Here is a 26,896-nt window from a genome sequence, read left to right on the forward strand (position 1 = left end):
GTCTTACTTGTCCAACATCTACTTCTAGGCATGCAATAGTTTGGTGAGTGTTCACAATCATAGATGGTGTTAGAGATGATATATTTATATGTGAACCTCTCCTTCTTTATCACTTCCTATTAATTGCAACAATGAACAAGGTCTACGTTTTCCTACCCTCAACAAGTTTCAATCCTCATTATTTTTATATGTGAAGCCATCACTTCCCATAAGATCATTACATGATTTTTCATGCTTTTGTTCTATTCTCACTCTTTTGATCATGGCAAGAGGCAAATCTCTTCAACTAAGACACTCTTTATTATATGGCTCACGAGCAAGAATACATCGGGGGTGACACAAAGCAAAACTCAAGACTAAAACACTAAGACTTTTAAACTACTAGAGAAAAAGAAAGAAAACTGAAAAGGAAAACTAAAACAAAGGTAAAGGAAAAAGATGTGATGGTGATACGATACCGGGGCAACTCCCCCAAGCTTGGCAAAAGCTGAGGGGATTGCCCATACCAATGCTCAGTTGTCTTCCTTTGGTGGTGATGGTGGAGGAGTTGTTGAAGAGGTCTTGAGCTTGTTTAATTTCCACTTGAGCATAAAATTTTGCTCCCTCAGATCATCATTTTCCTCTTCAAGCTTCAACACCCTTTGGCATTATTCCTGCTTACTCTCCTGCAAGAAACGAGAAGGGATAAACAAGGTCTTAGGCTTCTTCCTTGAGCCAGGGAGGCTCGACTTCTTGAACTCCACATGCGTGTGCCCAGGTTGAGGTAGAGGAGCCTCCTCTTCATCGGAACTTGTTTGTTCCTTCCCCTTGGGATCATAGTCTTCTTCCTCATCAGTGGTCCGGCTATATGGATCAAAGTCCCCATAGACCTTGCGGTTAGCAAGGTAATCAGCCACATAGCTCTCCCCCTCTGAATCTTGAGAAGACATCCTGACCTAGATCTGCGGCAGAAAACAGGCTCGAAACGAAAACAGAAGAGATCTGCGTGATGCAGGGGTCAGACCAAACGGAAGTATATATAATGATTTTTTCCAGACCAGGAGTACCCCGCACGAAAACAGAGTCCGGGAGGCGCACGAGGTGGCCATAAGCCCCCACGGCGCGCCCACGAGGTGGGCCCACGCTGTGCAGTCTTGTCGCCTCCTCGCGCACTCTCCGGACTACTTCCAATTTTTGTATTTTTTCAAAAATTCCAAAACGGAGAAAATTTCCTACTGGAAAAGTTTTGGACTCTGTTTTCTTACCGAAACACATACCTCTTCGTTTTCGGAGTCTGAAACAGGCTGATAAATATCCCTTAGGTATTCTTCCGGAGTTATGGTATTGATGATATTGCTTTCAACATTTATGGGAGTACGTGAGATATAATGCTTGATTCTCTGCCGATTTACCACTCTCGGACAATTACCTTCCGTGTTCTTGATCTTGATAGCACCGGAACGATATACTTCCTCGACAACATAGGGACCTTCCCATTTAGATAGAAGCTTGCGTGCAAAGAATCTTAAACGAGAGTTATATAGCAAGACGTAATCACCTACATTGAACTCACGCTTTTGTATCCTCTTATCATGCCACCTCTTAACCTTCTCTTTGAACAGCTTGGCATTCTCATATGCCTAAGTTCTCCACTCATCAAGCGAGCTAATGTCAAATAACCTCTTATCACCGGAAAGTTTGAAATCAAAGTTGAGCTCTTTGATTGCCTAATAAGCTTTATGCTCAAGCTCAAGAGGTAAGTGACATGCTTTCCCATACACCATTTTGTACGGAGACATGCCCATGGGATTCTTATAGGCAGTTCTATAAGCCCACAGTGCATCATCGAGCTTCTTAGACCAATTCTTTCTAGACCTGTTGACAGTCTTTTGCAAAATCAGTTTAATCTCTCTATTGTTTAGCTCTACTTGACCACTGGACTGAGGGTGATAGGGAGACGCAATTCGATGGTTGACATCGTACTTAGGAAGCGTTTTACAAAAAGCACCATGAATGAAGTGTGAACCACCGTCGGTCATTAGATATCTAGGGACTCCAAATCTAGGGAAGATGACTTCTTTCAGCATCTTGATAGAAGTGTTGTGATCAGCACTACTAGTGGGATAGCTTCTACCCACTTAGTGACGTAATCAACAACAACTAGGATGTGAGTATACCCATTGGATTTTGGAAAAGGTCCCATATAATCAAAGCCCCAAACATCAAATGGTTCAATGACAAGTGAATAGTTCATAGGCATTTCCTGACGTTTGCTAATATTACCTATTCTTTGACATTCGTCACAAGACAAGACAAACTTACGGGCATCCTTAAAGAGAGTGGGCCAATAGAAACCTGATTGCAATACCTTGTGTGCAGTTCTATCTCCCGCATGGTGTCCTCCGTAGGCCTCGGAGTGGCACTTCTGTAGGATATGTCCCTGTTCATGTTCAGGTACACAACGTCTAATAACACCATCTACTCCTTCCTTATAAAGGTGAGGATCATCCCAAAAGTAATGTCTCAAGTCAAAGAAGAATTTCTTCTTTTGCTGGTACGTGAAACTAGGTGGTATGTATTTGGCAACGATATAGTTTGCATAATCAGCATACCACGGTGCACTACGTGAAGCATTGATGACATTCAATTGCTCATCGGGAAAGCTATCATCAATAGGTTGTGGGTCATCAAGAATGTTCTCCAACCTAGACAAGTTATCTGCTACGGGGTTATCAGCACCCTTTCTGTCAACAACATGCAAATCAAACTCTTGTAGCAAGAGAACCCATCTGATAAGTATAGGTTTAGCGTCCTTCTTCTCCATGAGGTACTTAATAGGAGCATGATCAGTGTGAATAGTGACTTCGAAATCAACTATGTAAGACCTCAACTTTTCACATGCAAACACGACTGCTAAAAATTCCTTCTCCCTAGTGGCATAGTTTCTTTGGGCACTGTCTAGAGTTTTACTAGCGTAGTGAATAACATTCAACTTCTTATCGACTCTTTGCCCTAGAACAACACCAACAACATAATCACTAGCGTCACACATGATCTCAAAAGGCAAGTTCCAATCACGTGGTTGAACAATAGGTGAAGTTATCAAAGCCCTCTTAAGTATTTCGAAGGCTTCCTCACAATCATCGTCAAAGACAAAAGGAATATCCTTTTGCAAGAGATTGGTAAGAGGCCTAGAAATCTTAGAGAAGTCTTTGATGAACCTTCTATAGAAACCAGCATGACCAAGGAAACTTCTTATCCCTTTGATATCTGTGGGGTATGGCATTTTCTCGATTGCATCAACCTTAGCCATATCGACTTCAATACCTCTTTCAGAAATTTTATGTCCTAAGACGATGCCTTCATTAACCATAAAGTGGCACTTCTCCCAATTCAAGAAAAGATTGGTTTCTTTACATCTCTATAACACTCGGTCAAGGTTGCTGAGGCAATCGTCAAAGGAAGACCCGTAAACGGAGAAGTCATCCATGAAAACCTCAACAATCCTTTCACAAAAGCCAGATAATATAGCCATCATACATATTTGAAAGGTGGCAGGTGCATTACATAAGCCAAAAGGCATACGTCTATAAGCAAAGGTACCGAAAGGGCAGGTGAAAGTGGTTTTCTCCTGATCAGATTGTGCAACTGGTATTTGGGAGAAACCAGAATAACCGTCTAGAAAGCAAAAGTGTATGTGTTTGGACATTCTTTCTAGCATTTGGTCGATAAAAGGCAAAGAGTAATGATCTTTCCTAGTGGCTTTATTCAATTTCCTAAAATCGATCACCATCCTATAGCCAGTGATACTCCTCTGTGGGATCAACTCATCCTTATCATTAGGGACAACGGTAATGCCTCCCTTTTTAGGGACGCAATGCACCGGACTCACCCAATCGCTGTCAGCAACAGGATAAATGATACCTGCTTCCAGGAGCTTTAGTATTTCTTTTCTTACTACCTCTTTCATCTTAGGATTCAATCTCCTTTGATGATCAGCAACTGGTTTGAAATCAGGATCAGTTTTAATCTTGTGCTGACAAAGAGTAGGACTAATGCCCTTAAGATCATCAAGAGTATATCCAATAGCAGCACGGTGCTTCCTCAGAGTTTTTAGTAACTTAATTTCTTCATGCTCTGAGAGGCTAGCACTAATAGTAACAGGATATATCTCCTTTTCATCAAGATAGGCATACTTAAGAGTATCAGGCAACTGTTTAAGCTCGAACACAGGATCACCCTTTGGTGGGGGTGGATCCCCAAGCAGTTCAACACGCAAGTTATTCTTAAGGATAGGATATTGTTCTAAGACAACTCTATCTATCTCATCCCTTTCATCCATATGCATATCATTTTCATGCTCAAGCAAGTATTGCTCTAAGGGATCAGTAGGAGGCATGGCAATGGAAGCTAAGGCAATAGTTTCATCCCTGCTAGGCAACTCCTTTTCATGAGGTTGTCTACCAAACTTAGAGAAATTGAACTCATGTGACACACCTTCAAAGCCAACAGTGACAGTTTGCTTCTCACAATCAATATGATGGGACAAAAGCTATCTTGTGCGGTAGCAAGAACAGGATACTTCGTTTTACCACACAAGACTTCAACATCCCTAACAATTCCCACAGGGCAGATAGTATCTCTATTGGCAAGCAGAATAGTGACATCAATAGGTTCTATCTCAACAGGTGCAATCTCATCTTTGATTTCATCATATAAGGATTGAGGTATTGCACTAACACTAGCACCACTTCACATAAGCCATGATAACAATGATCTCCTATCTTAACAGAAACCACAGGCATGCCAACAACATGCCTATGTTTGTCTCTAACGCGAGGTTTAGCAATTCTAGCAGCATCTTCACAGAAGTGAATATTATGTCCCTCAACTTCTTCAGACAGAAGATCTTTGATAATAGCAATGCTAGGTTCAACTCTAATTTTCTCTGGGGGTGTAGGTGTTCTAATATAGCCTCTATGTATCATAGTTGAAGCTTTATAATGATCCTTTATCCTAACAGGGAAAGGTGGTTTCTCAATATAAGCACTGGGAACAACAGGATCACTATAGGCAATGACTTTCTCTTCAACTGGAGTGGGTTTAACTACATTGACTTCTAAAGGAGGATGATATTTAAACCACTTCTCTTTGGGGAGATCAATATGAGCAGCAAAAGATTCACACAATGAAGCTACTATCTCAGAGTCAAGTCCATACTTAGCGCTAAAGTCACTAAAGGTATTTGTCTCAACAAAGGATTTAACGCAATCAAACGTGAAATTCATACCTGACTCCTTACCTTCTTCAAGCTCCCAATCTTAAGAGTTGCGATTAATTCTCTCCAATAAATTCCATTTGAAGTCAATATCTCTCTTCATAAAAGAACCGGTACAAGAAGAGTCAAGCATGGTGCGATCATCATGAGAAAGCCGAGCATAGAAGTTCTGAATGATAATTTCTCTCGAGAGCTCATGATTGGGGCATGAATATAGCATTGATTTAAGCCTCCCCCAAGCTTGAGCGATGCTTTCTCTGTCACGAGGCCAAAAATTATAAATATAATTTCGGTCACGATGTACTAAATGCATAGGATGAAACTTTTGATAAAATTCCAATTTCAACCGATTGTAGTCCCATGATCCAGTGTCATCCCATAGCCTATACCATGTCAACGCCTTATCCTTCAAAGATAAAGGAAAGACTTCTTCTTGACCTCATCCTCGGGCAAACCTGCAAGCTTAAATAAACCACAAACTTCATCTACATAGATTAGATGCAAGTCTGGATGTGATGTTCCATCTCCTGTAAAAGGATTAGCCAGCAGTTTCTCAAGCATACCCGAAGGAAATTCAAAGAAAATATTTTCAGTAGGTGCAGCAGGTTGAGGAGAGACTATTTGTGCTTCCGTTCGAGGTGAAGATACCCCGAACAAGCCCCTCAAAGGATTAGTATCCATAGTGACAAGTGACAATAAATTTCAGCACACTATATGAATGTTTCCTTACCAAGTTCCACTTACCAAAGGCGCTTCACTCCCCGGCAACGGCGCCAGAAAAGAGTCTTGGTAACCCACAAGAATAGGGGATCAATCATAGTCCTTTTGATAAGTAAGAGTGTCAAACCCAACAAGGAGCAGAAGGATCTGACAAGTGGTTTTCAGCAAGGTAAAATCTGCACGCACTGAAATTATCGGTAACAAGTGATTGTGTGGTGAGATGATTCGTAGCGAGCAACAAGTACAAAAGTAGCAATGGTGCAGCAAAGTGGCCCGATCCCTTTTGTAGCAAGGGACAAGCCTGGATGAAGTCTTATAGGAGGAAAAATGCTCCCGAGGACACACGGGAATTTCTGTCATGCTAGTTTCATCATGTTCATATGATTCGCGTTTGTTACTTTGATAGTTTGATCTGTGGGTGGACCGGCGCTTGGGTACTGCCCTTACTTGGAAAAGCATCCCACTTATGATTAACCCCTCTCGCAAGCATCCGCAACTACGAAAGAAGAATTAAGACAAAGTCTAACCATAGCATTAAACTAGTGGATCCAAATCAGCCCCTTACGAAGCAACGCATAAACTAGGGTTTAAGCTTCTGTCACTCTAGCAACCCATCATCTACTTACTACTTCCCAATGCCTCCCTCTAGGCCCAAATAATGGTGAAGTGTTATGTAGTCGACGTTCACATAACACCACTAGAAGAAAAACAACATACAACATATCAAATTACCGAACGAATACCAAATTCACATGACTACTATTAGCATGACTTATCCCATGTCCTCAGGAACAAAAGTAACTACTCACAAAGCATAATCATACTCATGATCAGAGAGGTCATGAGTAGCATCAAGGATCTGAACATAAACTCTTCCATCAAATAATCCAACTAGCATCAACTACAAAGAGTAATCAACACTACTAGCAACCTTACAAGTACCAATCGGAGTCGCGAGACGGAGATTGGTTACAAGTGATGAACTAGGGTTTGGAGATGAGATGGTGCTAATGAAGATGTTGATGGTGACGAGTCCCCTCCGATGAGAGGAGTGTTGGTGATGACGATGGCGACGATTTCCCCCTCCGGGAGGGAAGTTTCCCCGGCAGGATCGTCCTGCCGGAGCTCTAGATTGGTTCTGCTCAAGTTCCGCCTTGTGGCGGCGGCGAAACCACGAAAAAGGTCCTCCCTGATTTTTTCTAGACGAAACCCTCCATATAGCAAAAGAGGGGAGCAAGTGGGCTAGTGGGCTGTCCACAAGACCCATGGCGCACCCTGGAGGGGTGGTCGCGCCGTGCATGCTTGTGGGCACCCCCTGGTGCCACTCTGGCACTTCTTCGGCCCAGTATTTTTGATAAATCAGGAAAACATTCCTCATTGATTTTTACAGCGTTTGAAGTTGCGCAGAATAGGTATCTCAACTTTTCTCCACTTTCAGGCCAGAATTCCATTTGTCGGTATTCTCCCTCTTCATGTAAACCTTGCAAAATAAGAGAGAAAAGGCATAAGAATAGTACCGTGGAGTGAAATAACAGCCAAAGAAGCGATAAATATCAACATGAAAATATCATGCAAAATGGACGTATCAAGCTGCTAGAGCTTCGTGATGAACTATAACATATCAAGGATAGATATGATGATCCTTGAGCAATTCGCAATGATTGACACTGCGAAAGTAGAAATCAAGAAGGAGCATCAATTGTTTATGGTTAGTAAAACCACTAGTTTCAAGAAGGGCAAGGGCTAGAAGGGCTACTTCATGAAACGGCAAACCAGTTGTTGTTGTAATGAAGAAACCTAAGATTGAACCCAAACCCAAGACTAAGTGCTTTTGTTATGAGGGGAACGGTCACTGAGGTGGAGCTACCCTAGATACTTGGTAGATGAGAAGGCTGGCTAAGTCAACAGAAGTATATTTGATATACATGATATTGATGTGTACTTTACTAGTACTCCTAGTAGCATGAGGGTATTAGATACCAGTTCGATTGCTAAGTGATTAGTAACTCAAAATAAAAGCTACGGAATAAACGGAGACTACCTAAAGGCGAGGTGACGATAAGTGTTCGAAGTGTTTCCAAGGTTGATGTGATCAAACATCGCACGGTCCCTCTACCATCGGGATTGGTGTTAAACCTAAATAATTGTTATTTGGTGTTTGCGTTGAGCATGGACATGATTGGATCGTTTTATTGCAATACGATTATTCATTTAAAGAGAATAACGGTTATTCTATTGCTTGAATAATTACCTTCAATGGTTTATTGAATCTCGATCGTAGTGTTACACATGTTCATAATATTGGTGCCAAAAGATACAAAGTAATAATGATAGTACCACTTACTTGTGGCACTGTCGCTTGAGTCATGTCGGTGTAAAATGCATGAAGAAGCTCCATGCTGATGGATCTTTTTACTCACTCATTTTTGAAACGTTTGAGACATGCAAACAATACCTGTTGGTATAAACGCATGAAGAAACTCCATGCAGATGGATCGTTTGGACTCACTTGATTTTGAATCACTTGAGACATGCAAATCATACAACATGGAACAAGAAAGTAACTTGTTGGAATTAATACATTTTGATGTGTGCAGTCCAATGAGTGCTGAGGCACGCAATGGATATCGTTATGTTCTTACTTCGCTGACGATTTGAGTGCATACAGGAGTATTTACTTGATGAATCACAAGTCCGAAATGTTGAAAAGTTCAAAGCTACTTCAGAGTGAAGATTGTCGTGACAAGAGGATAAACTGTCTATGATATGATCATAGAGATGAATATCTGAGTTGTGAGTTTTTGGTGCACAGTTAAGACAATGTGGAAATTGTTTCACAATTCACGCCACCTAGAACACCATAGTTTGATGATGTGTATAAACGTCATAGCCGCACCCTATTTGATATGGTGCAAACTATGATGTCTCTTATCGAATTGCCACTATCATTTATGGGTTATGCATTAGAGACAACCACATTCACTTTAAATAGGGCACCGCGTATTTCCGATGAGATGACATAGTATAGATTATGGTTTGGAGAAACCTAAGCTGTCGTTTCTTAAAAGTTTGGGGCTGCGACACTTATGTGAAAAAGTTTCAGTCTGATAAGCTCGAACCCAAAGCGGATAAATGCATCTTCATAGGATATCCAAAACAGTTGTACACATGTGCTATCTTAGATCCGGAAGCAAAGTGCTTGTTTCTAGAAACGGGTCCTTTCTCGAGGAAAGGTTTCTCTCGAAAGAATTGAGTGGGAGGGTGGTGGTACTTGATGAGGTTAGTGAACCGTCACTTCAACCAGTGTGTAGGAGGGAGCAGGAAGATGTTCTTGTGGCGCCTATACCAATTTAAGTGGAAACTGATGATGGTGATACTTAAGCTTCGGATCAAGTTACTACAAACCTCATAGGTCGACAAGGTCGCATACTACTACAGAGTGGTATGGTAACCATGTCTTGGAGGTCATGTTGTTGAACAACAATGAACCTACGAGCTATGGAGAAGCGATGGTGGGCCCAGATTCCGACAAATGGCTGGAGGCCATGAAATCCGAGAGAGGATCCATGTATGAAGACAAAGTGTAGACTTTGGAAGAACTACTTGATGGTCATAGGACTATTAAGTAAAGATGGATCTTTAAAATAAAGACAGACGATGATGGTGAAAAGTCACCATTATGAAAAGCTCGACTTATCGCAAAGATGTTTCCGACAAGTTCAAAGAGTTGACTATGATGAGACTTTCTCACTCGTAGCGATGCTAAAAATTTGTTGGAATTATGTTAGCAATTGCTGCATTGTTTGTGAAATATTGCACACAGGATGTCAAAACATTGTTTCCTCGACGGTTTCCTTGAGGCAAGGTTGTATGTGACACAACCAGAAGGTTTTGTCAATCCTAAGGATGCTAACAAGTACGCAAGCTCCAGCGATCCTTCTATGGACTGGTGCAAACATCTCGGAGTTGGAATATACGCTTTGATGAGATCATCAAAGCTTTTGGGTTTGTACAAGGTTTATGAGAAACTTGTATTTCCAAAGAAGTGAGTGGGAGCACTATAGAATTTCTGATAAGTATATGTGGCTGACATATTGTAGATCGGAAGTAATGTAGAATTTCTGTTAAGCATAAAGGGTTGTTTGAAAGGAGTTTTTCAAAGGAAAACCTGGATAGAGCTACTTGAACATTGAGCATCAAGATCTATAGAGATAGATCAAAACGCTTAATAGAACATTCAATTAAAATGCATGCTTGACAAGTTTTTGAAGGAGTTCAAAATAGATCAGCAAAAAAGGAGTTCTTGGCTGTGTTGTAAGGTGTGAATTTGAGTAAGACTCAAAATCCCGACCACGGCAGAAGAAAGAGAAAGGACGAAGGTCGTCTCCTATGCCTTAGCCATAGACTCTAAAGTATGTCATGCTGTGTGCCGCACCTGATGTGTGCCTTGACACAAGTCTGTTAAGAGGTCCAGAGAGTGATACATGATTGAATCACTGAACAACGGTCAAAGTTATCCTTAGTAACTAATGGACTAAGGAATTTTTCTCGATTATGGGGGTGGTTAAAGAGTTCGCCATAAAGGGTTACGTAGATGCAAGCTTTAACACTAATCCGAATAACTATGAGTAGTAAAACGGATTCGTATAGTAGAGTAGATATTTGGAGTATTTCCGGATAGCACATAGTAGCAGCATCTATAAGATGACACAAAGATTTGTAAAGCACACATGGATCTGAAAGATTTAGAACCGTTGACTAAAACCTCTCTCACGAGCAAGACGTGATCAAACCCCAGAACTACATGGGTGTAGGATTCGTTAAAATCACATGGTGATGTGAACTAGATTATTGACTCTAGTGCAAGTGGGAGACTGTTGGAAATATGCCCTAGAGGCAATAATAAATTAGTTATTATTATATTTCTTTGTTCGTGATAATCTTTTATTATCCATGCTATAATTGTATTGATTGGAAACTCAAATACATGTGTGGATACATAGACAAAACACTGTCCCTAGTAAGCCTCTAGTTGACTAGCTCGTTTATCAAAGATGGTCAAAGTTTCCTAACCATAGACAAGTGTTGTCATTTGATAACGGGATCACATTATTATGAGAATCATGTGATGGACAAGACCCAAACTATGAACGTAGCATATTGATTGTGTCGTTTTATTGCTATTGTTTTATGCCTGTCAAGTATTTATCCCTATGACCATGAGATCATATAACTCACTGTCACCGGAGGAATACCTTGTGTGTATCAAACGTCGCAACGTAACTGGGTGACTATAAAGGTGCTCTACAGGTATCTTCGAAGGTGTCCGTTGAGTTAGTATGGATCAAGACTGGGATTTGTCACTCTGTGTGACGGAGAGGTATCTCGGGGCCCACTCGGTAATACAACATTGCAAACAAGCCTTGCAAGAAATGTGACTAAGTGTAAGTCACGGGATCTTGTATTACGGAACGAGTAAAGAGACTTGCCGGTAACGAGATTGAAATAGGTATGCGGATGCCGACAATCAAATCTCAGGCAAGTAACATACCGAAGGACAAAGGGAATGACATACGGAATTATATGAATCCTTGGCACAGAGGTTCAACCGATAAGATGTTCGTAGAATATGTAGGGTCCAATATGGGCATCCAGGTCCCGCTATTGGATATTTACCGAGGAGTGTCTCGGGTCATGTCTACATAGTTCTCGAACCCGCAGGGTCTGCACACTTAAGGTTCGATGATGTTTTAGTATAGTTGAGTTATATGTGTGGTTACCTAATGTTGTTCGGAGTCCCGGATGAGATAACGGACGTCACGAGGGTTTCTGGAATGGTCCGGAAACGAAGATTGATATATAGGATGGTTTCATTTGGTCACCGGAAAGTTTCGGGCATTACCGGTAGTGTGCCCGGAGTGACGAATGGATTCCAGGTGTTCACCGGCAGGGGTCCACCCACCCAAGAGTGAGCCCAAGGCCCTGGCGCCACAAGTCCTTAGTGGGCCGGTGGAGTCAGCCCAAGAGCGCTATGGCGCCACATAAAGAAAGTACCAAAAGAAAATAAAAAGAAAAAGGAAAGAGGGAGGTGGGAAGGAAGGAGTGGACTCCTTCCCCACCAAATCGAATTGGGGTTGGAGTCCAACTCCTCCCACTTGGCCGACGCACCCTTGAGGGCCTTGAGCCCCAAGGCTAGCCCCTCCCCTCCTCCTATATATATTGGTGGTTTAGGGCTTTTTGAGACACAACTTTGCCACGTGCAACTCAACCCTAGACCACATAGTTCAACCTCTAGATCGGATTTCTGCAGAGGTCGGGCGGAGCCCTGCAGGAGTAGATCATAACCACCACCGGGGCGCCGTCATGCTGCCAGAGAACTCATCTACTTCTCCGTCTTGCTTGCTGGATCAAGAAGGCCGAGATCATCGTCGAGCTGTATGTGTGCTGAACGCGGACGTGTCGTCCGTTCGGCGCTAGATCAGAACGAATCGTGGGACGGATCGCGGGATGGTTCGTGGGACGGTTCGAGGGACGTGAAGACGTTCCACTACATTAACCGCGTTTCTTAACGCTTCCTTCTGTGCGATCTACAAGGGTACGTAGATCCAAATCTCCACTCGTAGATGGACATCACCATGATAGGTCTTCGTGTGCGTAGGAAATTTTTTGTTTCCCATGCAACGTTCCCCAACAGCCGATGCCCTATAGGGGGAACCCGATGGCTTACGAGCCGGAGAAGCTTTTTTGGTGCAATCCTCGTCGGAAGGCACCAAGATGGATCTCCTGGAGCATTCCTAACCCAGGCAGGAGGTACTACGCATGCGTCGATGCTATGGTGAGTTTGATTTTGATGTTGTTTCTCTTCATTTGTTCTCCTCCCCACTAATTCGTTTCTGTTACTACAAATGAACATCATGGTGGTTGTGGATTTGTTGAATGGCATGATGATGCATTGCCAAAGTTTTTGAGTGATCTGATTGGAGATGCGCGAGATGAAGTGTGTAGGCTGAGAGGCAGAGGGAATGATTCTTGGTTTGAAGATGTCACTCCATTTGTGGTTGTGCCTGAAGCTCAAATTGGAAGAAAGGTGTTCCAATTTGCCCCCTTAGTTCTCATGATATCATTTGCCCCCTCGGGTGTAACTTGTGCAAGCTTGGCCTTGTAGTAGTTAAAATCTTGCCTATTTGAAGCCTTGGCAATTGCCCAAAATTTCTTCTGCCACTCATGATCTCTATGTTTCTTCCTCCAATTAGCATAAATGTGCCTAGCACACATTCTATGCTCTGCTTCAGGCACGTAATCCTTCACTGTGTTTATTAGGCCCTTTTGTTGATCAGAAATTATAACCCAACCAACACCATTATTGTTAATTTGCAAGTCCTTAATGAGCAGCCCAACAAACCACTACCAGGTTATATTTGTTTCATGCTCAACTACAGCCCATGCAAGAGATACATTTGATTCTTGGCATCTCTGCATATGGCACACAAGACCTCACCCTTCACTGCACCTTTGAAGAAACAACCATCAAGGCCTATTACCTTTCTACAACTAGCCTTGAATCCTTGTTTCAATGCATTAAAGTAGACATATAAGCTTTGGAAAACACTTTCCTCCATATTTGTGGGATCCATGCAAACAACTATTGTGCTTCCAGGGTTGCTTCTTAGCAGCTCAAGTTGGTAATCAAACACTCTGGTGTATTCATTACTCATCCCACATAGTAGTTTGTCCATCACAATTTTCTTTGCATGCTTGCACTTTGAAGTGGAGACATCAGCAAACATATCTTGCAGAACAATTGCTTTCATGCTATCAATTTTTCACATAGGATTTGCCAATATGAAGTGCTCATGCCTCTGTGCAATCACCTTTGTAGTAACCAGTTTGTTGCATCTATTTTGTGCACATTGGTGATCATCATTGAATGTTATCACTTGAAACCTTGAAGTTGTTGATCTCTTTGCTGCATATAGAAGCCATGGGCAGCCATGCCATCCACATTTTGATCTTACTCTGTCACACTCAGATTTCATAAATAGGATGCTCCTCTTTGTGACTTGTCCATATCTTTTGAGAGCTTTCCACAACTGGTTCTTGCTTCTAAAAACCATTGTCAAAGCAAAATGTGGTACTTCGCTTTTACGGTTGTATCTTGGGAATGTAGTCTTCCTCTTCCTTATATGACCATCTGAATCTTCATCATAGTTGTAGTATTCATCACATGAATCATAATTCCAGTCCATTTCTTCTCTTCCAATTTGTTCTTCCAAGTTGGTTATTAGATCAGTTGGCCCTGGACCTGTTGCATCTTTTGCAATCCATCTTCTAGTGTCCTCATCCTTTTCTTAAACTTCATAGCATGTCTCCTGAGTTCCACAACTTCTGAATCCTCCCCACTGTCATCAGTGTGACCTATGTATTCACTATCACTGTCTGAATCAGAGTTTGAATTATCTTTATCAACATGTTCGGCTAAAGTTTCAGAAGCAGAGGCACATGCAACTTGAGTAGGATTCAAAACCTGAGAAAAAGGACCTTCAATTGCTGGTAATTCTGCTTCACAACAGCTCACCCTTTTCTGCTTCATAGGACTGCAAAGCCTCTGTGTGATCACACCAGTTTCATCTGGAACGAGCACATCAGTATCAAATTCAGCAAGTTCAACAGTAGTTATCACTGCATCAGGTTCATCACCACTCTCCTCTATAATTTCATCCTCATAGTCACTCCCACTGTTGTTGTCATTATCTTCCTCTCCATGATACTCCACATACACATCTGCACCTCCTCCAACACAAATATAATCAGCCATCTTAACACAACCACTATCATCATTGAGGAACCCCAATCCATTGATAAGCTCTTTCCCAGGAAGCAGAAAATAGAACTTCATCGGTTCCTTCAGTTGAGTATGATCTTGCAAAAAACCTTTCACTTCCTGCAGAGACAGTTTATCCCTCTCAATCTCTGACATTGCTTCTTCTCCCCCAACATAGTCCAAATTTGGACCAATGTGGACGAACTCCCCTCCAATATGAAATCGAACGTTCAAAATCTCAGTCGGGTCCATGATTAAACTGAAATAAACACACAATGCGGTCAAAATCAAGCATATGAACCTATTCCTCTTCACAAAAATTGAACCTTTTCTGCCACCAATATCGTCCCCAAATTCGTGCCTCAAAACCCTAACACTAATGCGACAACAACCAAGAACTACTATTAGCAGGGAAGGAGGTCATCGAGATCATTACCTGCTTCGTGGACGCGTCCTCGAGTCGTCACAATAGTCGCTGCGCCACCGATCAACCGTTGGTCGCCATTGCCGTCGCAAGAGGAGGAGGAATAGCAGGGGACAGGGAGAGAACGAGGGGAAATGACAGGGCCAAACTGGGTCAGCCCACTTTTATCAACCAAGTCGCGCGTGGAAACGACCCATCCCCGCAATCCCTGCCACGTCGGCAATCCCCGTTTGGAAAGCGCTATCAAGGTTTGATTTAGACCGGGATCTAAGAGTTTAGGGTACAAACGACAGAGATTTCGAGTTCAGGATTCGATTCGTCGAAGCCCTACCAGTTCAAGGTTTAAAATGAATTTTTTTTCCATAGTATCATTGTGCGTGTTCTATATCTATTACCTTCGGCTGCACCCAGCTTGGGATCAGAAAGTTGTCGCCGTTTTTCTTCACTTGATTTTCTCACCTACCATTCTCAGGCCTCCTACATGCAACCAATAGCCTTTTCTCCAAGCCAATCACCATTGATAAATAAAGTCCATAAACTCAAGACTGGAGGTGCCAGAAAACAAATTATATAGTTGAGATGAGATTATGCGACTTCTCGATAGCCAAAACACTAAATTAGAAGCGTGGGTGAAGGAAGTTGGAGTTTCCAAGGGAGAATGTGGAAGTGGATGGGCATCAAGACTCTTTTCTTTCCTTTTTCTTTCGACAAAGGAGGGTGTCAAGACTTTTCTGCTCCCGTAGAATACATCTGCGACCTTATCTGAATGTTTGGTGGGAAGAGAGCACGCATGCCGGCACGACCGGTTTAGCTGAACAATGGGCTGCGTGGTGCTACTACCTCACTGGCAGTGCTAGTAGTGCAGTTGTTGGAACCAACTTTCAGTACTAGCCAGTTAAGCAATAGCCATCTAGCTAAGCTTCAGGTCAACCACGAGATCGATCTCTCTTTCTCTCACCAACCCTGCTCACCGGAGGGGAAAGGGAAAGGGAGATGCGCACCTCATCTGACGCTAACCGGTCCTCAATGGAGTGGGCTCATGCATGGACAAAGAGTTGTTCTTGTTTGGTGGGTGAAAGCAACGCATGGCTCCTGGTTTGGTTTAGCCAACTCAAGAAGCAACCAAAGCAACAACCTTGTGATTGATGGGAGCTTTAAAGCATTGAGATTTATTGCTTTGATTACTTTCGGGATGATTAGGCATCGATAGTTTTGTCCCAGCTATGAAAACTACCTCCGATGCCTAATCATCCTGCAGGTAGCCTGATTAACTGCTTCGTTTTGTAATTCACTTCCTGCGGGCTACTCCCTCTATTTTAAAATAATTGACCTGTTTTTAAAAAAAAAGGATTACCCCCTCCCTATGATTTATCGTGATTTTAGTTCAAAAACAGTATTTTAAAACAGAGGGAGTACCTTTCAACATCCTCCATTTGTTAACAGACTAGTTTTGCTGTTACTCCAACTTAATACACAATTCCGCAAAAAGCAAAAATTTAATATACAAGCAGTCACAGAACCGATAAAAAATAGTTAGTTTGTGTTTTTCTTTTCCCTTTCGGTGGCTAGGAAAAAAAGGCACTCATACGCGTCGGTGCGTCGGTCCAAATTTAGGCTGGTTGCACCGTAGCAGCATGATTAATTCTTCAGTAGCCATACGATTAGATTCCATCTCACTTCACCGCCTCTCCATATTAGTCAATGTTACAATTAAACATAGAAATACGTCGTCCGTCCATGGCCGGACCTCCTTATCTTTCTTGTCCGTTCCTACAAAAATCCGGCCTGACTCGAGCTTGTTGGATAAATTGTCCGAGCTTGCCTAACACACCGGCCAAGGTCGTTGCAACTCGACTGCGGTCATCATGGTGTACCTTTCGTGATGCATCTCACGCACCTCCTAGGATGTGTGGCGTCGTGCTTTGTTGCCTCCGGTCGCAGCATTGAGCCACCCGTTGCTCCAAGCTGCATAGTTGTCCTCGCTCGTCACGGCGCCCGTCGCTAACGTCCCCGTGAAGCATTGTGAGAGTCCATCAATGGAGGTAGCAAAAAAATTGTTGATAGTAGCAAAAAAAATAGTTGTAACAAAAAAACTCCTCTCGTCGTTGTCGGTTGCAGCTTTTTGCGGCGCGGTGGCTGAGCTCCAGCTACCTCATATCCAGTTGAAGATTTTTTTTCAGAGCCGGTTGTAGCAATTCGAAAGACTGGTTGTAGTACGACATGACACCAATTGTAGCAAAAATTCGTGATGCTGGCTTGTGCAATGTAGCAAAACATGCAAACACCAATTGTAGCAAATTTAGACACTAGTTGTAGCATATTTTGACACCGATTGTAGCCAAAATCGATGGTGGCCCTGGTGACCATGCAGCTCCACCGGACCGACATTGCAGCTCCGCTGGACTATGGTTCCAGCTCTTGTGCCCATGGTTGCAGCAAAAATCATCTCGTCATCGTCGCCGGTCTCAGCTCCGGCATGATGGATGTAGCAAAAAAAACCTCGTCGGTCCTGCCACCCTGTTGTCATTGAAGCAAAATCGATCATCGATTGTAGCCTTTGTGATTGCCGGTTGCAGAAAAAAGAGCTCGTCGGTGCTGCCACCCCATTGTCATTGAAGCAAAATCGATCATTGGTTGTAGCCTTTGTGATTGCCGGTTGTAGCTTTTGCGATTGCTGGTTGCAGCAAAAACTGCTACCGGCTCCAGCTTACGTCGGTACTTCCAACAAAACTCTTGTCCACCGTCCTCCGTGGTTGCAACATATTTTCTACACAGTTGTGGCACTCACTCTGCTGGTTTCAGTAAATCTCACTACGCGAAAATCCATCGTCTTTTGTTTCCAGCTTTTTTATTCGTCGGTTCCACTTTTTACTCAGTTGCAGCATTTTTCTCAGCTGAATGCAACATTTTGTTAGGAGAGTAGAACTTAATGTGGCTGGAGGTAGAAGAAAGGTAACAAATAAGGCAAGAGATAACTACGGGAGAAAAAAAGACAGTCGCATGGGCCCACATCGTAGGAGTGTGAGACGTGGGAGAGCAGTTTGGGTGGAACTGTAAGGCCAGCGTGACATGGAAGCTAGCATGATACGCGTATTGTACGCACGAAAAGGATGGTCGGCTGAAAGTTGCACCGGCGCACCGTATATAAACATTTATAAAAAAAAAATCCTCCTCTCGGTCTTTATGGCGAGCCCATGGATTCGCCTCTCCTCTGTGTGAGCAGCCGGTGGCGGAAGAGGAATCCTGTTGCCTCAGCTCCTGTTAGTAGATACGTAGGGTTTTAGTTCTTGCAAATGCAGCTCTCAGACTGATGGCGGCGCTTCTTCAGGTCAGTCTTCCGAACTACAATCCACCTGAGCAATCCAAGGCCGCATACCCAAACAGAAACTAAGTTCCTAGTGGTCCCTTGGTATTTCAGCCTTTTTTCTCCTTTCAGGGCCTACCCGAAAGAGAATCTGGTACCTCTTAGATACTATGGGAGTAAAAGAAGGGATTTAGTGAAGAATGTAGGCGAAACTTTTAAATTATTTATTGAGAAGTGTTACGCGTCCGTCGGTTGGTCTTTTGTCGTGAGCCGTCAGATTCGTCGGATCGAACGAACCGAGCACGTCTCTATTAATGTAACATAGATTTTGTTACGGAATTATTTCTGCAATATAGGTTATGTTGCAGATTTTTTTTGCAACACCTATTTTGTTACATTAAAAAAATGCAATTGAGGTTTTGTTGCGATTTTTTTTGCAACTCAGATCTTGTTACGGCAAAACTTATTGTACAAGTTTTGTTGCATAACATAATCTCATTATAGACTATTGCAACATGATATATATTTCGGAAACATGGACTATGTTGTACAAAGGCGTTTAATGAAAGACATGTGCCATGCACGGGAGGTGGCGGACGCGACCGGTGCAATCCGTTGGATGATGGTAAATCTTTTCCTATTTTATTAGTAACAGGTAAATATTTTATTTGGAAGTAAGAAACTTACGATATTGAGGGGATAAATACCAACTAATCAAGAGACATGAGACAATCAACAAAGCAATTGATCATGATTAAATTGTAAGAAAATATCCCCTTACATTTCAACAAAGCGTAAAGTTACTCATATTATAAATCTCTCTAGAACGGCTCGTTTTTTTATCTGATGCTTGTGATTTAGTTTCTGATGCAGCTAAGTGAGGGAAAAGGTTTCTTAATTGTTCGTACCCAAAAAGTAGCTACTTTTCTAGTGGTTGAGTCATGATCAGAAATATTGCGAAAGATAGTAAAATGTCCTATCGTCGTCCCAATTTAGGTTTTTTTTCTTGGGATCAATATTAGCAGTGCAGTTCACCAAACGATAAAAGTTCATCCATTGGGACGGATTAGACAAAACGCCGACATATATTTCTACCAGTTTGTTGGGGCGATGTGGTTTGGCTTTTTCGCCATGCGTATACAATGACGAGATTTGGTGTCGGGTTTTTCAAATCGTTCAATGATTCAACGGCGACGGCTACAACTCCGGGGCGTTGGTCTTTAGGGGCATGTGCACAAGACTTCTCGTCTTTCATTAACAAGGTCAGGTCGGCTTCGGTACAGGAGTGGTGACATCGTTCTGACAAAAGTGATCGTCCCATGGTCCATGAATCTCGATGTAATTTTATTTTGTTTGAGATGCAAAAGTAGGTCTATCCTCTGCTGCTTAATGTTATTAATTGGGGATTAGATGCAGCTTTGCGGCAAGATAAAGGAATATGATGCATATGGTGCTAGTGCTAGCTAACAACCGAGATGGCTGGTTAGCTGCACATGGTACTAATTGGTGACACATGATGCACCTAATTTAAACATGCGCAGCATGATACACATCACGAACAACAAATGTTGTTTCTATATCTCTCTCTTACAGAGTAGCATGATCTTTTTAGAAGCCTTATAACAATTGATCTAAAGTCAATGAAAGTGTTTTGTATTAGAGGTATTCAATCTATGTGCTCAACTCGCACACAGATGCAAGTAGTGGTATACTGGTATGCCACTGACATGCAGGTTTACAAGATGCAATATTGCTTTTCAATTTAGTCGGTCGAACAGATAGGAAACAGAGCCTATACATGTTCTAGCTTCTCAATTGGCTCGTAGAGCGAATCATTATTGTACAGACAATTTATCTTTAATTTTTTTCTGGTTGAAATGGCCGTTTTTCTATAGAACATCTTCAACAGACACACAAAAAAGACCTGGTGTTTTGTGTGCCGGAGGTAAAAAAACGGTCCTTCAGCAGACACTATAAAATTGGACGCGCATAAAAAGCGTCAGCGCGTTGTAAATGTTGGATGCACTGGCTTTCAGGCTGCAAATTTAAGACGGATCGCGCGCGCTTCATAATTTGCACCGCGTGTCTTTTGGACACGCGTTTTTTGGTATCTGAAAAAAGCAATGTTGATCCACACGTAATAAAAATGCTATAGTTGCATGCTAAAATTTTATTACGGACGAAATTTTTATGCGGCTGTTGGAGATGCTCGGATTACACTACTTGGTCGTAGGAATCCAGTGAATGGATGAACATGACATTCCTACCTTCAGTCTTACACTTGTTTTTTCAGTTCAATGATTCAAAACAGGGGGCCTCTAGATAATGCTCTACATGTTGCATTAGCTGTCTTTGAGTGTGCGACTTATATGCACCTTCCATCATCTACTGACCAAGACTTTGACAGGTTAATCACCTCACCTCCCTGTTGCATATATAAGTATTATATTAGAACAAATCCTTATAAGAATTATAATGTTACTTATGAAAGTCTTCAATTATGTTTCTAACAATGTTATCATTCTGTCATTTAAGCTTAGCTGGAACTGTCTGCCTCAATACTCGGTCAGAAGAAGAGATCATACTATTGGGGCAACCTCAGGCAGCATGTCATCGATATCTTGTTTCAGTTTATTCACTGACTAGTAGCTCTTGTTATTGTCTGCAAGCAAGCTGTGGTAGGTATATTGCATATTGTAAAATTGTGTTGTTTTCAGATTTCTTGGGACCCAGCACTGGCATCTCACTAATTCTCGCTGAATGAACAACCTAAGGTTGGTCGGGGCCGTTCAATTAGAATAAGTCATCAATTAATTATGAAAATATATATATTTATACGATAATGTCTAATCCAAAAACATGATCCATTCACACGCCTTTGTACTATGCTGTTTATTTGTGTTCCCCCTGATTTGCCCATTGGACAACTTGTTTGGTGCCGGGTAGCAACCGTGGTAGGTAAACAGCAAAGTTGTCCAGATCTGTTGAGTTGCCATCACACTATAATTTGAGGAGAAAAGTTTTCGCTCGGTCCAATATACTTACTAGTAACAGTTAGCGGATGAGAACATGAATGCACGACCAACCACTATATGTCACTGAAACTCTTAACACATACAGTATTAGGTGAACTGAAATAGATCTGCATCAGGTGATGCACACATCCATTAAAAAAGAAAAATCTGCATAGGGACCGAACATTAATAGCGGATTGGAAGAGCAGCACATCGCTTGTGCGTCACTGAAGTCTCATATGCAGGTCAGGCATCACTCGCTCCTCAACCAACCAAACTGAAGTCGGACTTCAATTGCAGGCCAAAATTACAGGACCGACATAGCAGTGATGACCGGATAAGGGATGCAGATCATGTCGAGCTAAGTGGCTGCCTTCAATTTCAGACCCGGGAGGGAGAGCGAAGCTTGAAAGCGAATTGGGCATTTTTTTTCTAAGTACCAGCACGGCAGCTAGCCAACTACAATTCTTTCATGTCATGCTGTTGTCGCATGTGGTAGGTAGGAGTGGCGAACCCATGGGCGATTGGCTTTGCAATCCATTTGCGCATTTGTGCTTGCCCACTAATGGCGATAATCATCATCAGTGCAACTTGTGCAAAGGGCCTTTTGTCATACTTAACTGTGTACTAGCAATTACTCCAGCTTAATTTAATCAAAACCATTGCCTTTTGGTCAAAATATTTCAGCGATGACGCTAGTACAGACAAATTCAAGTAATTCTAAAATTATTATTTGGAATTTCAAAATACTAGGTGGGGTATGGACCAAATTCAAGTAACTCTAAAATTATTATTTGGAATTTCAAAATACTAGGTGGAGTCTTAACCAAATTCAAGTGGAAAATTTAGGTCCTTTGGCCGAAATGAGAACTGAAAAATTCAGTGATCTCAGTTATGACTGAAATATTTTTCAAATTTAAAATCAGCTAGCAAGTCACAGTCGATCTCAATAAATAAAAAATAAAATAAAAGAGTAAGTCACGGGCTCACACCGACATCCAGAAGACAAGTCTTGCATCTACATATATGGATGTATCAGTCTAGCCAGGTGTCTTGTTTTGAACAAATCGAAGGGATGCTAGTACTGTTAAGTGCTCTCAACTGATTTAGAAGCTTCACTAGCTAAGGATGGGTGAAATGGAAGTCATCTGATGGCTGAAATGAGAGTGACAAACTAGATTCGCAGCCAACAGTGTGGAGAAAGGCAATCTGAAAAGCTACATCTCTGCTGCAATCATAAGCACCAAAGATTCACCCAGACGAATGTAGTATGTATATATATTGTATTATAGTAAAAGCAAAACATTTTGCAAAGACAGTAATACAAGCAAAAAAGAAGCCACGTAGTATTAGCATAATTCACCCCAAAATACAACGACAATATCTGTAGGTAAAGCTGCGGGTCCGCCATGGCTGAGCAGCTACACAATTAACAACACACGTCGATCAACACCAACGCACGAACAAGTAAAGGCAAAAGCGACAGGAACTGAAGTAAGAACATGCACGAACGGATTAAGCGTCTTATTTTTGGATGTACTTTGGAAGCCTCCTCCTCTCCTCCACGGTGGCACGGACGATCCTTCAGACGTTGATGGGCAGGGGCTCGCCGTTCCACTCCTTGAGGCACTCGAGCATGGGGTCGATGAGCTTGTTCTGGCTGATGCCGAGGAAGACCTTGGTGCATTCCTCGCCGGGGGACAGCAGCTTCTCGCCGGTGAGGTACACGCAGCCGAGCTCCTCGCGGACGAAGCGGTACAGCGGGAACGACCTGCTCTCCTTGATCAGGTTGGGGATGGGCGCCGTGCCGTTCTCGAAGGCCACGCGGGCGGCCTCGATCTCCCGCGGCAGGGCCGACCGCAGCTCCTCCTCGAACTTGTTGATCTTGGAGAACACCGTGGCCTCGCTCTCGGCCTCGCCGGGGCCGGCGGTCAGGGCGTGGTCCACGAGCACGGCGCGCAGCTTCTGCATCAGTGGGTAGTTGGCGCTGCATGCGTCGTCGGCGTAGCTGAACACGGCCTCGCGGTCGATGGCGGTGATGAGGCTCTTCTCGCTGAAGCGCGCGCTGGAGAGGTCGCCGGTAGGGTTCATGGTCAGCACCTTCTTCGACACCTGCGTCACGCAGTTCTTCACGGAGGTCTTGATGTTCTCCTCAAGGTGGCGGAGGTCGATGGCCTGGCACAGCGCCACCATGTATGTGGAGGACATGAGCTTCAGGATGTCCACAGCCTCGGCGGTCTTCCTGGCCGAGACGAGGCCGAGAGAGTTCACGTCCTGGTTGTGCTGCTCCGCACTCTGGACATGGTTGGTCACCGGGTTGGCAAGGTACTGGAGCTCAGAGCAGTAGGAAGCCATGGCGATCTCGGTGCCCTTGAAGCCGTAGTCCAAGCTGGGGTTGCGGCTGCCTGCCAGGTTGGAGGTCAGCCCGTTGTTGTAGAACTCGTTGACGAGCTCCGAGAACTGCGCGAACATGAGCTTGCCAATGTTGGCGATGGCGAGACGGGTGTTGTCCATGGACACACCGATGGGTGTGCCCTGGAAGTTGCCGCCATGGAGTGCCTTGCCACGGTGGACGTCAATGACTGGGTTGTCGTTGACGGAGTTGACCTCGCGCTCGATGGACTTGGTGGCAGACCGGATGACCTCGATCTGGGGGCCGAGCCACTGCGGCGACGTGCGGAGCGCGTACCTGTCTTGCTTGGGCTTGAGCTGCGTGTCAATCTCGTTGACCTTCTTGGCATGGCCCATGAAGGCGCTGCCGGCCAGGATGTGCTCCATGATGGCCGCAGCCTCGATGGAGCCGGGATGGTGCTTGAGCTTGTGGGTGAGGTGGTCGGTGAACTCGGGCTTGCCGTTCATCACCTCGCAGAAGACGGCGGACAGGACCTCGGAGAGAACAGCGAGGACGTTGCAGTCGAACAGCACCGTGGCCGCAAGCGCCGAGCCAACGGACGTGCCGTTGACAATGGCAAGACCCTCCTTGGGGTTGAGCTTGAAGAAGCCGCCCTCGATGCCAGCGGCCTTGAATGCCTCAGCGGCGTCCACCTTCTTTCCGTCAACAGTGGTGGCCTGCGCGTTGGGGCGTCCGGTAATGAGGCCGGCGATGTAGGACAGTGGCACAAGGTCGCCGGAGGCGGTGATGGTGCCCCGGAGCGGGAGGCAGGGGCTGACGCCGGTGTTGATGAGCTTGGTGATGGCCTCGAGGATCTCGAAGCGGATGCCGGAGTAGCCCTGGAGGAGGGTGTTGATGCGCACGAGCATGGCCGCACGGGACACCTCCGCCGGCAGCGAGTGGCCATCGGCGCCGGGGCCGAAGATTCCAGCGTTCAGATGCCTGTACGGAAGACAAGGACGTGCACATGGTTGGTTAGTTGCAGGTCAAGTAACAGATAGTACTACCAAGTTACCAACACAATGACGGAGATACAAGTACGTAGCCGTAGAGACAGTCGCTGGATCATGCCCTCTGTTAGAGCTGAAAGTCAGAGCGTGATGCTCAGACAACGCAGAAGTAGTAAACAATTATTTTTGTGTCAGTTTGGATATGTGGATGAGTGTCAGATGACCAGATCTGCACTGCATATACAATGAATATCTAAACATTTTTCTAGCTTTTCCTTTGCAATACACAAAACTTCAATGTCAGCTGAGCAAATCTTGGTGTGTTACGCAGCCTATAATCATGTTCATCTTGTTCTCGGACTTCTCCTTGGCACATTTTCGCTGAGCATGTAAACTAAACCCGACCGGCACAGGCGCAGGTGTCCTACGCGTGACTCGTTGATCGGGTACGCATGAGTGTCATCTGTCATGCATGTGCTTGTGCGTGTTCCGGGCCTCGCGTGGCGGGAACGCGACGCGAACCAACCGACAGATGAAGCCCCGGCACGGCCCACATCCGCTTAACTAGATCCGCCTCTTGCTTAATTTCTTTCCTTTTCGCTGCTACTGCTGCGTGCGTCTCTGCGTCCTGTTTGCTTCCATCGACTTGTCACCGTCGATCTATGCAGCAAGCATGGCACGCAGTTTAACGCCTCAACTTTAAATGCGTATGATCTGTCTATTTTCCCTTCTCCATCAGGATGTGCTGATGCACACACCTGCATGAGGTAACGGTTCTGGCCACTACCATGATGAGAGGCGTATTTACTGTGGTATTTTGTTTCCATTTTTGCCAGGCTCCTTTCCATGGCACATGAACCTCAGGAGGCTACAGCTAGGCAAAAGTTAGTCTAGCACTACCATGATGGAACACGAAAAGTTTCCTACTGCTCTCACTGACGGATGGGCGCAACGCATGGAGCGAGCAAACATGCGTGATCTGGATGCTGAATGATCAAAGTTGCAGAAGAAAATAAACACTACAGTACAGGTTTGGTGTTGAATTGGTTACCTGAGGAGCTCCACCTGGAGGGCGGGCCCGTCCTTGGTGCGGCGGTGGGAGGTGCCGCCGAAGCCGGTGGTGACGCCGTAGATGTCGCCCCCGCCGGCGAGGCAGCTGAGGATCCACTCGCTGCTGGCCTTGACGCGGGGCCGCGCCTCCTCGTCGAGCTCCACGGAGACGCCCGACGCGTCCTTGGCCTGGGCCACGGCCGCCACCTGGCCGACGCGGAGGCTGGCGCCCTCGATCTTCACCACTGGCTCGCGGAACTGCGCCACCATCCGCTTCACCTCGTCGAGGTGGCTGCCGGTGAGCTCGGCCGCCGCCGCGCCCCAGTTGAGCGGGTCCTTCTCGACGATGGCTCCGTTGCCTGCCATTTTCTCGGTGGGTGGTGGTGGTGGCCGGCAAACTGCGAAGAGGAGCAGGGGAGTCGAAGAAGAGCCGGAGGAGATGGTGATGTGCTCTTCTTGGAGGGAAACGGGGGCGGAGTGGCCAGCTTAAATAGCGCCGGGGTGGCGAGGTAGGCGGGTTTAGGTGGGCGAGGACCCCTATCCATCCATCCAGCTCCTCTCTGCAGCAGTGCTACTGCCTTGCCTAGTGGGTTGGTTGGTGACTGATACGGTGGATCTGCCAAAGTTTTGCTAATTTTCTACTTTGCTGATTTAAATATCTCCCGTTTTAATGCTTAATCACCCCCTACTCCCAATTACTCATACTAAAACTTCTTTTGTTTAGCTCAATGTAATGACTGAAAATCTGCAATTTACTGCCAGATAAACATCGTAGGCACTACGAGGTCGACTGGTCCAGGAGAAGGGAACACCACGGTTATACTACTAAATACTCCTACAGAGAAGATTAAGAGAGAAAGCCTAGGATCGGGGAACAGCTACAAATACATATCTATGTTACCTTTTTTTGTCACTTATATTATAATTATCATAAAATTAATTTTATCTTTCTTCTTCCATACGC

At 44.2% G+C, this 26,896-nt stretch overlaps 1 protein-coding gene across 1 annotated transcript; it reads right to left on the bottom strand.

The window, feature by feature from the left end:
* Positions 1-22,862: 22,862 nt before the first annotated feature.
* On the bottom strand, positions 22,863-26,388 carry LOC123401735 (phenylalanine ammonia-lyase). The gene is made up of 2 exons (XM_045095591.1): positions 25,934-26,388; positions 22,863-24,874 (listed from the first exon to the last, which is right to left on the bottom strand). Exons 1-2 carry the CDS (start codon positions 26,296-26,298, stop codon positions 23,125-23,127), a joined length of 2,115 nt encoding a protein of 704 aa, XP_044951526.1. The 5' UTR covers positions 26,299-26,388; the 3' UTR covers positions 22,863-23,124.
* Positions 26,389-26,896: the final 508 nt, after the last annotated feature.

Source organism: Hordeum vulgare, chromosome 6H, assembly GCF_904849725.1.
Source record: "Hordeum vulgare subsp. vulgare chromosome 6H, MorexV3_pseudomolecules_assembly, whole genome shotgun sequence".
NCBI lineage: Eukaryota > Viridiplantae > Streptophyta > Magnoliopsida > Poales > Poaceae > Hordeum > Hordeum vulgare.